We start from the raw sequence: 11568 nt of genomic DNA, 5'->3' as shown, positions 1-11568 counted from the left end.
TATATACCCATACACACCAGCATACACACCCATACACACCAGCATACACACCCATACACGCCAGCATACACACCCATACACGCCAGCATACACACCCATACACCCAGCATACACACACATACACACCCAACATACACACCCAGCATACACACACATACACACTAGCATACACACACATATACACCCAACATACACACCCAGCATACACACACATACACACCAGCATACACACACATACACACCAACATACACACACAATACACACCAGCACACACACACATACATACCAGCATACATACACATAAATAAATGTAAATTAAATTTAAAAAAAAGGATCCATGTAAGGGCAGAGGCCTAAGGTTTGTGCGGCTCAATTCTATTCTCAGCTCCAATGGGAGGAGTCTAGAACCTTAAGGAAACCAGCTCTTGAATCACATCGCAATGGTTTATTCTGCTTTGCTTGAGAACAGAGACACATTCTCCCATCCTTTCCCCTCTTCCCCAGGAAGGCAGGGCCTCCTACCTGTTGTAAATGGGTCCTTTGAAGGTGGGGTCATATTTCTGAGGCGTCCCTGAAAGTCAACAAGATTAAACAAGGGTGGATGAGAAGTTGAAACAGCCAAGGAAGCTGGGGGACCCAGGGTCCCCAAACCATAAGGAGTATTGAGCTGTACCTGCATCCTACCTCCAGGGGACTACACCCAAGGTCATCAGAGACTACTGCAGGGACTAGAGTCCCTGGGGGTGACCAGCTGACTGATCAGCTTGCTGTGGCCCAAGGAAAATGCCTGGAAGGGTTTACAAGGACCAGAGCAAAGAACGCAAAGTTCACTGTGTAGAGGTGCAGGTGCTCTAGGGATGGGTGTCGGCCTGGTCCTAGGTAGGCGAGTGGACCGGCATCTGAGGCAGCTGTGGGAGCTAGCACAGACGGTAAGGGGGACCGGGAGGTGGGCGGACTACGTACGATTCAAGTGCAATTACTCCCCCTCCCTTTTGCAACCTTCCCTGACAGTCCAAGGTCCCCGCTGGTGTCCCCGGGGTGCACTAGGAGGGCTCCCATACCATGCTTCCCGTAGTAATGCTGCGAATCCTTCCCCATCACTGCAGTGCGGCCCCGACGGCGCCCAGGCGGTCCGTGCCCTCCTGGACACAGCCGCCACCGGCAGCAGCTCCTCCAGAGTAGCAAGCGGGACGGCCCAAACCGGTCAGACAGGCCCCAGCCAAATAACCAAGGGAGGGAGGGAGGGACCGACCTAGGGGGCCGGGCCGGGCGGGGCTGCAGTTGCTCCTGCCACTCTCTGGAAGGCTGGATTTAGCTCTCCCAGCCCCCCACCTTCACCCAGCCTCCATCCAGGAGCCTGAGGTGGCTCCTCCGGGCTCTGGCCTCACCTTCCATCCACCCACCTTCCACCGACCCACGCAACAATGCATCCAGGAATACTTCTCAACTCTAAAAGATCACCCAACTGCTCTACCATGCAAGATGGAAACTGAGGCACAGGGAGGAAAGAAAGCAGGCAGACATCTGGGCCATGGTGGCGCTCCGCCTTTAATCCCAGGACTCCGGAGACAGAGGCTGGTGAATCTCTAAGTCAGCCTGGTCTACAGACGAGTTCCAGAACAGCCAAGGCTACACAGAGAAACCCTTTCTCGAAAAACAAAACAACAGAAAAACAAGCAACCAAAAATAAATTATTTGGGCTAAAACTCAAATACATGAATGAAATTGGGGGGGGGGGCTATTGGTGCTTTTTTTTTTTTTAGAGAGAGTCTTACGTAGTTTAGGTAGGCATACAACTCACTGTCCAGCCAATTTGCTGTTTTTGTAGAGGACCTGGGTTCAATTCCCAGCACCCATATGGCAACACACAACTGTGTGTAACTCCAGTTCCTGGGGTTCTGATGCCCTCCCATAGACATACATCCAGGCAAAGCACCAATGCACATAAAATAAAAATAAAGATTTTTAAAAAATCAAGTTCAAGACCAGTCTGGGATTCACAATAGCAGCAGAAAATGCCAATCCTGGCCTTGTGGATAGGGCACAGGGCTTAAGGAGCACTGTCAGGTGTTCAATCAAGGTGGGGATCAAGGGCAGGTGTCAGCATGGGGCACAGCTGGGATCACGTTATACAGCAGGCAAGGAGGTATACAGTGTGCATTTCCATATATCCACCAGCAGGCAAACTGAAGAAGGGGGATAGCCAGGTGGTGGTGGCGCACACCTTTAATCCCAGCACTTGAGAAGCAGAGGCAGGTGGATCTCGGCGAATTTGAGGCCAGCCTGGTCTACAAGAGCTAATTCTAGGACAGCCAAGGGCTACATAAAGAAACCCTGTCTCAAAAGAAAAAGAAGCAGGATATACAGTTGGTGTGATATGTATACCATCATAGGCATATATATACCTACACACACACACACACACACACACACACACACACACACATATAAAATACGAGGGTATCCAACATACATGGTAAAAATCCCAAGTCCCTGTTTGTACCCTCATCACTACCTCACACACCCAAAACAACCACCAAAACCAAACCACACTGAGGTGTGGCTCAGTGATAAAGCTGCTACCTAGAATCCACCCTCCTCAGCCAGGGGCTGGGTCGTGGCTCAGGGGTAGAGTACCTGCCTAGAATTGTCTAGTGAGGGGCCGGGGCGTGGCTCAGTGATAGAGCTACAACCTAGAACCTTCCTGCCCCACCCTGTGAGGGGCCAGGGCATGGCTCAGGGGTAGAGCAACAGCCTAGAATCCCCAATCCCAGTGAGGGGCAGGGGTGTGGCTCAGGGGTAGAGCCTACCCTGTAAGGCATGAGTTCTAACTGAACAGCCTCACACAAAACTATTAATACCTGCAGTTGCCACCACAAAGTCTAGCACACCCAGCTGGGCTCCGCTCTCTAATCAGCTGTCCCTAGAGAAGGCCAGTTCCCTTGCTCTGGCTCACTGCAGGGAGGCCAGCCTTGCCTGACCCCAAAGCCACAGGCATCAGCAAACAGGCGGGGCTAAAAGCTCCAAGCCGTGGCCTAGGCTGACCAGAACTCCCAAAGAAACCCGTGTTTCTCGAAAGCGCCACAGCCCTAACATCATTGGCCCTCACGAAGGCCCTCACCCAGATTTGGCAGTGGACAGAGTAGATTGGTCCTGGGCAACAAGTTGCTTCTGTTCCGAGCTGGACAGTGCCTTGAGGACAGTCAAACAAAGTCTCCAACCATCACGTCCTCAAATGGCTCCCTCAGGCAGGCTCACACGACCCCTGCCACCCTCACAGAGGCCTCAAGGTCATCTCATACCTGCCAAGGTCATTCGCAGGCCTGACACAGCAGGGTGACACCACACCTTTTGTGCTGGGCTTTGACCTGAGCCCAAAGGAGGCCTACTTCAGACCAGTTCCTTTAATTGAAGCAGAGGGCTGAGGGGGCTGATTTCTGTAAAGCCCTAGGCTCAGACCCAGGCCACCTCTTTCCCCCAACGCTGGGCTTGGTGGCCGGTCTACAAGTGTCACCCTAGCACTTGAGAGACTGAGGCAGAACTGCCTTGAGTGGCAGCCACCCTGAGTTTGTAGCTAAATCCTGGCTAAAAAATTTAAATACTTGGGGCTCGGAGAGATGGCTCAGTGGCTGAAGGCACTTGCTGTTCTTGCAAAAGACTAGAGTTCAGTTCCCAGCACCCACATAACAGCTCTTCCTGTTCTTGGAGCTGAGACTCCTCCACTTTCTACCGCTAAGGTACCAGGTACATGGTGAACATATATACATGCAGGTACTCATGCATACACATACATAAAAGTAAATACATATTTTTAAGCATGTTAAAACCTGAGTAGGCCACTGTGGCATGCACTTTTTCTCCCAGCACTCTGGAGACATGCTAAGTGGATCTTTGTGAGTTCCAGGCCAACCTGCTCTACAGAGCAAGTCCCAAGTCAGTGTTACACAGTGAGACACTGTCAAAAAACAGAAACCAAACCAAGAATTTAAAGCTGGCCTGGTGTCACACATGTGTGACCCAGCATTAAGAAGGTGCCCTCTCTACACTCTGTGAGTTCAAGGCCAACACAGATGAGACTACAGGCCACACAGTGAAACCCTGTCTCTAAAAACTGAGAGAGAGAAAAAAAAAAGAAGGTACCCTTAGGAAACCTTAGGAAGACCAGAGGTCACACAGGAAACTGAGGGTGAACTGGAGATCACATAGGAAACTGAGGGTCCACAGATAAAGCAAAAATGTTTAAGTCAGTATGCTTGATATGTAAGTGGAAAAAATAGCCCTGACTCAGAGGCAGAAAATTCCACAGAAACTAATCATGCGAATATATAAAACCTCAAGCTATTAGAAGCATGAAAAGCTACAAGAAACTGTTTCTCTGATAGGAAGGCTGGTACGGCAAGTGGGAGACAAGATAAGGGAATATTAGATGTTTTCAGGGTCAACTGGGGTAACCCACCCCTGCCAGGGCTCCTAAGCTGTTCACCCCCAAATAGGTTTGATGGGCAAGTGGGAGCCACCAAGGGGGACTCAGCAAGAACATAAGACCTGTCTAGGGAGGAGAGCTTATGGGAGTGTATACTGTCCAGCAGCTGACAGCTCTCTCAGAGAGATGGAAGGTGGGTTAACCTTTAGACAGAATTTAAAACGCAGAGGAGGTGAAGTGGATCAGAAGTAGAGGCACTGTCGCCAATATTGAAGGCAAAGAACTGACTCCTGCAGGATCCTCTGGCCTCTGCGTGCCTGCTATGAAGTGAGCTGACTGCCTGCAGCCCACACACATAATAAAGAAACGCAACTTTATAAAGGACAGCAGCTGCAAGAGCTAACAGTTTCTGATCAAGAGGTTGATCCAATACTTGCAGGATGGGAAAGGGCTGGGTCTTTGCAACCACAATGCCAGATAATATGAACAGAAAGCAGAGTGAGAGAGAGAGGGGAGGAGGAAGTTGCTAAAGCACCCGCCGAGGAGGCGAAGTCCTGCTCCCAGGGCTGAATACATAGTGTGTACAAGCAGGAGCTGCTCAGCCCGTGGGAAACAGAGGTAGAAGAGTCAGTCGGAAGCTCAAGGTCACTGACTGGGGCTACAGCTAAATGGGTTAGAGCACTAGACACGCAACAGTGGGGAGCCAAGATAGAATTCTAAGAATCCATTTAAGCACTCAGCTGGGTGTGGTGGTGCAGGCCTTTATTTCCAGTACTTAGGAGGTAGAGGCAGGCGGACTCCTGAAACCCTTTGGCAGGACACACACACACACAGACAGACACACCCACCAGACTGGAAGGACTGAGGCATTGTGTGTAGCAGCCTCCTCTGCTACGTGTAGATAGAAAACATTCTATCCTGTAGGAAAGCTCCTTAAACAGGGAGGTAAACAAAAACAAAACAGCTTCAAAAACTCAGCGAGGACAGCCCCTCCCTTCCAGAACCAACAATAAGGGAGTGTGTGGAGAGGGGGAAAGCTACAAACACTGGATAAAAAGAGCTGCACCCGGAAAGGACGGACGCTCTCCAACCTGTGCAGCTGCCTGCCGGCTGTGCAGTGTGCTCCAGGTTCCCAGCTGTGTGAGCTGTCACTCGTGCTGGTTGGTTAGTCATTTCTGCTGCTGTTAGGTAACTCCTCACCCATATTCCTGTAAGTAATCCCCAGTTAAACTCATCTGCTCACCAAGTTGGTCTTTGGTGGTCTCTATACTTTGGCCTGTTGTGGGCTCCCTGTCTGGGATTAAAGGTGTGCGCCACCATGCCTGGCAAGATACAATTTTTTCAAAAGCTGCCTGAACTATGTGAGACCTTGTCACAGTAGAACAGGGGACTGGAGACACGATTCAGTAGTTAAGAGTTCATACTGCTCACACAGACAGCTGACTTCCGGTAACTCCAGCTCCAGGGGATTAAACACTTCTGGCCTCTGGAGCTCCCTGCTCACTAGCTCTAGCTCACGCAGTCACCGGTTCACTTCCTCTCCCTCCCTCTGTTCCCCCTCCCCTTCTCTTTCTCTCTCTCTCTTTCTCTCTCTCTCTCTCTCTCTCTCTCTGTCTCTCTCTCACACACACACACACACACACACACACACACACACACACGGTGAGCAGTGAAAAACAATGAAACTAGAAAAGGCTAATGCGTGATCCCACTTGACAGGAAGGTAAACTGAGGCTAGTGACCACCATAGATTGGATTAACGCAAAAACCCTCTCATGTCTAATCTGGCAATTGTCTGGTAGCTCTGGCCTGTAGAGGTTTAAATGCAGTCTGCCATCTCTGCAGCTCTAGCCCCACTGGGAGGTATTAAGACAAAGACTAGGTAGGGCCTTTGAGAGGTGACTAGGGAGAGGGAGGGTGACAAAGACAAGCATAGAATGATCGCAAGGCCACCTCTAATGCAGCCATCACTCTCTTACCACAGTGGACGCAGTGTGACCACCTCAAGCCCTGCTGTTTTACCCTCCCCGTGTGATGGACCTGAACTATGATCCAAAATAAACCATTTCTCTTTGTACATCCCCCCCAAAAAAGGTCAGCCTTGTCACTTAGTGAGAGCTTGTCTCAAAACATACACACACACACACATACAGAATGATTCAGCAGTAGAATCCTTTTCTAGAATTCTCCAGTGAGGGGCTGGGGATGCAGCTCCATGGCAGAGCCCCTGCCAGGTATCCCTGTGTCTAATTGTATGTCAACTCCACACAGCCAGAGTCACCTAAGAGGGAGCCCCAACTGAGAAAATGCCTTGTGATGGCTGTTCTTGGCTATCAACTTGACTATATCTGGATCTAAAACTAGAAAAAAGAGGGCACAGCTGTGAGGAATTTTTTCCTAATTTGAAGTAGGAAGATCCACTTCTAATCCAGACCTTTAATCCAGATCTAATCTGGGCCATGCCTTCTACTGGAAGCCTATAAAAGGACATGGAAGAAGGAAGGTTTTGCTCTTCGACTGCTTGCTCTTGCCATGCTAGCAAGTCTATTCCTTCACAGGCATTGGAGCCTGTTCCTCGGGATTCCAGAGATGCTGAAAACCAGCTGAGACGTCCAGCCTCCTGGACTGAGCAACTTCTGGATTCTTGGACTTTCCATTCATAGGCAGCCATTGTTGGATTAGCTGGACCACAGCCTGTAAACCATTCCGATAAACCCCTTTCTGTACATATGGAGAGATTCATGTAAGTTCTGTTACTCTAGACTCTTGAGTCTAGAGAATCCTAATACAGCGTCCATAAGATCTGGCTGTAAGGCATCTTCTTAATTAGTGATTGATGGGGAAGGCCCAGCTCATTGTGTGTGGGGGACACCCCTGGGCTAGTGGTCCTGGATTTTATAAGAAAGCAGGCTGAGCAAGCAATGAGGAGCAAACCAGTAAGCAGCATCTCTCCATGACCTCTGCATCAGCTCCTGCCTCCAGGTTCCTCTGTTTTGAGTTCCTTCCTTCAGTGATTTCCTGGAGTTAGCTTCCTTCAGTGGACTGAGATTCAGGGTATGTAAACCAAATATACCCTTTCCTCCCCAAGGTGCTTTTGTCACAGTGTTTATCACAGCAGCAGTAACCCTGACAAGCCCTCACATAGGGGTATGATTCAGAGGTGAAACTCCTGAGTAGACACCCTCAGTGAGGGGCTAAGATATAGCTCTAAGGAAGAGCATTTGCTTCCCATGGCAGTGGCCCTGGGTTCCAACCGAGCATAGCAAGAACTAAAACACAGCACACATGTGTGGGCTCACTGATTCTCGGATTTCTTCTAGCAAGAAAACCACCAGATAAAGCCTGGTGACCATGAATCAATCAAATAAGAAGTTAACTCTTGTTTTGTGTAACTTACCTAGTCTTCTCCATGGGGTTAAGAGCAAAAGAAATCAGACTCAGGGAGAGAGAGGCAAGGGTGGTGGGGGAGAGGGGGTAGCTGGATTGTGAAAACAGTGGGGGCAGGTCCTGCCAAGCCAGGCATGAGGGCTCATCCACGGTGTGGGAGATAAGGGAACTCAGACAGGCAGTCTATCATAATGCTTTTGCCAGGACATCAAGTGACACCCAGCCCCCACAACTTCCAAACACTGGCTAAGTCAAGGGCTCCAGTGTCCAAGGCCTCGCCTACACAGTTCCTGCCTTCCCAGACGTCTGGGCCTGGCCTAAAGAACGGACCTCTCAGCCACTGAGCCAAGTCCTTCTGACAAGGATTTGGAGGCAGTGCCCATGCAGTGAAGGTATGGAGACAAAAGATGGAGAAAGGGCCAGGTGGCTAATGATCCCAGCACTCAAGTTACGGAGGCAGGAGAATGGTGAAATCGAGGCCAACTGAGGCTGCAGAGTGAATTCTGACCAGCTTGAGCTTACATAAAAAAAATTAATAATTAATTAATTAAAAACTGGGTTAGTGGTACACACTTTTAATCCCAGCACTCAGGGAGTAGAGACAGTCAGATAGATCTCTGTGAGTTCCAGACCAACCTGGTTACATTTTGAGCACCAGGGTATCCAGGGTTAAGTAGAGAGAACCTGTCTCAGAAAATGAATGAATGAGCCAGTGGTGGTGGCGCACGCCTTTAATTCCAGCACTCAGGAGACAGAGGCTGGAGGATCTCTATGAGTTCAAGGCCAGCCTGGTCTACAGAGCAAGTTCCAGGACAGGCTCCAAAGCTGTAGAGAAACCCTGTTTCATAAACCAAAAAACAAAACAAAACAAGAAAATGAATGAATGAATAAATAAATAAATATAATAAAAGCTACAGGTGTCATGGGTGGAGCCAGGCTTCACTGGCTTTGCATGCCTGAGAAACCTGGGTCCTTTCTCTGCATGACATCAACTGAGCAGGGTCCCCCAAGCCAGCAGAAGGCGAAGGGCAGTGGGCTAGGAGTTCAAAGTCAGTCCTGGCTCAATAGAGAGTTTGAGGGCAGCCTGAGCTGCGAGGGTCCCGTCCCAAACACACATGGACACTTCTACTCAGAATTAAACAACAAGAAAAAAAAAAAACAGAAAAGCAACTGTCCTTACCCTCATTCCAGATGCTATCTACAGGACACAGACCCCGCACATCTCTAACCCTCTGTCTCCTAAGCGCCACGATTTTGGTGCTGGGATGAACCAAAGGAATGTCACCCACACCTCTAGTCTCGTATTCTACACCAATCCTTCGGGCAAATTCACAGGGTACAAAGCTGCGCATTGTTCCACCCTAGCAAAGCAGGGCTAATCTTATTCTTGGAGAAGGCTACAAAGTATGTATTTAAACAATCTTTTGGGGGCTGGAGAGATGGCTCAGTGGTTAAGAGCACTGTCTGCTCTTCCAGAGGTCCTGAGTTCAATTCCCAGCAACCACATGGTGGTTCACAACCATCTGTAATGAGGTCTGGCGCCCTCCTCTGGTGTGTGGGCATACATGGAGGCAGAATGTTATATACATAATAAATAAATAAATCATCTTAAAAAAATAAAAAAATAAACAATCTTTTGTTGTTGCCTAGTTTATTTTTGGCAGAGGTTGTCCCCCTTCCCTGTGTCCGTTCCCCCCCCCCACTCCCCACAGGCAGAGTTTCTCTCTTATAGCCCAGGCTGGTCTTGAACTCCCAGGGATCTGCCTGCCTCTGCCTCCCAAATGCTGAGATTAAAGGTTAACCACATGCGCCATCACGGTCTGGCCCAAAACTTTTAAATTAGACCTATTCATTTTATTTTATACGAGTGTCTGCCTGTATGTATTATGTCTGAGCACAGTGCACATGCTTGGTGCCTGCAGAGGTTAGAAGAGAGGACCAGGTCCCCTGGTTGATGATAGCTGTGAGTCACCACAGGGGTGTTGGGGAAGGAAGGGTCCTCTGCAAGAGCAGCCAGTGATCTTACACTGTGTATCTTCAGTCGGCTACACTGTATTTCACTGAGCGCTGGTCCTCTTGTAGAGAACCCTTCCCCAGCACCACAGAGTGGCTCACAACCATCCAGGACTACAGTTCTAGAGGACCCAACACCCTCTTCTGACGTCTTTGGGCACTAAGCTTCCACATGGTACAGACACACATGCAGGCAAAATACCCATACACATAAAATAAAAAACCATGACTAAAGAGATACAGGTGTGGGGGACTCCCGAAGAAATGACCGTGGGTAAAACCCTGGCCATAAGGACCTGAGTTCCAGTCCCCAGGACCCACATAAAATCTGGGGGTAAAAACTGTACCGGGCTTAGGGACAGACACCGTCACAGAAATTAAGCGAGCAGGAAGGCTCAAGTTAGGGCCTGATGCCCTGAGCACTATCCCCTAACTCAATGTGTGAAAGGTGAGCTGGGTGGTGGTGGCCACGCCTTTAATTTCAGCACTTAGGAGGCAGAGGCAGGCGGATCTCTGTGAGTTTGAAGCCAGCCCGATCTACAAGAGTGAGTTCCAGGACAGGGTCTAGAACTACAGAGAAACCCTGTCTCCAAAATAAAAAATTAAAAAAAAAAAAGAAAGAAAGAAAGAAAAGGAAAAACCACAAAAAAAGGAAAAAAAGTGAAAGGCGAGAACTCACTTCCACAACCTGTCCCCACACACACCATACATGAGTAAATGTGCTTTTTAAAAACTTACAAAAGTGCTGGGCAGTGGTGGGGCACACCTTTAATTCCAACACTCAGGAGGCAGAGGCAGGTGGATCTCTCTGAGTTCAAGGCCAGTCTGGTCTACAAAGCAAGCAAATTCCAGGACAGGCTCCAAAGCTACAGAAAGAAACCCTGGCTTGAAAAACCAAAAACCAAACAAACAAACAAATAAAAACTTACAAAAGTGGAGAGCAACAGAGGGAAACACCAGTGTCAACCTGTGATCCCCACATATGTTCACATAGCGCACACACCCCCAAAAGAAATATGTATGTGAATGGGGGCACTCACCAGGCCCTGCCTTTCTCTGAGAATTCACAGATAGCAACCATGCTGGGGAGGAAGAGATGTTTTCTCACTGGTGTGGCCACTGGTGAGGAGCCCAGAGCTTTGTGGACAACCCCCACCCTCATTGTATCTCTCATACACAAATTAAAAAATATATATCATATGTGTTATAAAAATTTCATAGTGGGGCTGGGCAGATGGCTCAGTAGTTAAGAACACTTGCTGAGTCCTGGTTGTCCTGGAACTCACCAAACTAAGGCTGGCTTCAAATTCACAGAGATCTGCCTGCCTCCTGGGGCTGGAACTAAAGATGTACACACCACACCCGGCTTTTATTTCTTTATTCATGTGCACAGTGTGGTGTGTGTTCTGAGTTTATGGCACTGTGTGCTTGGAGGAAGATGTGACATCTGGGTGCTGGGAATCACACTCAGGTCCTCCGCTAGAGCAGTGAGCACTGATGAGCCATCTAACCAGGTCCCTAAATTCTTTTTTTCTTTTTTGAGATAGGCTCTCATGTAGCCTAGGCTGGCCTGAAACTCCTGTGCAGCCAATGATGACCTTGAGTTCTAATCTTCCCGCCCCCACCTCCAGAGAGCTGGGATGCCCACTTGCCTGGTTTATCAGATACCAGGTAGAGAACATGGGAATACATGTGTGCCTGGTTTATCAGATACCAGGTAGAGAACATGGGAGTACATGTGTGC

The 11568-nt window shown here is 49.1% G+C and overlaps 1 protein-coding gene across 3 annotated transcripts in view; it reads right to left on the bottom strand.

The window, feature by feature from the left end:
- Positions 1–11568, bottom strand: part of Slc44a2 (solute carrier family 44 member 2) — a 33531-nt gene that overhangs the window by 17804 nt on the left and 4159 nt on the right. For 2 of the 3 annotated variants that reach the window (XM_005346892.2, XM_013346292.2), the window contains exons 1-2: positions 1063–1323; positions 524–572 (exon numbers count right to left, since the gene is read on the bottom strand). In XM_005346892.2, coding sequence (XP_005346949.1) covers positions 524–572; positions 1063–1099 — 86 coding nt within the window. In that variant the 5' untranslated portion in view covers positions 1100–1323. Of the gene's footprint in view, positions 1–523; positions 573–1062; positions 1324–11568 lie in introns of those variants that run through there. The other variant, XM_013346293.2, reaches the window with a different exon arrangement.

Source organism: Microtus ochrogaster, chromosome 5 (assembly GCF_000317375.1).
Source record: "Microtus ochrogaster isolate Prairie Vole_2 chromosome 5, MicOch1.0, whole genome shotgun sequence".
Taxonomy (NCBI): Eukaryota; Metazoa; Chordata; class Mammalia; order Rodentia; family Cricetidae; genus Microtus; species Microtus ochrogaster.
The sequence above is the reverse complement of the archived record's forward strand: the minus strand, read 5'-3'. Positions and strand labels throughout refer to the sequence as shown.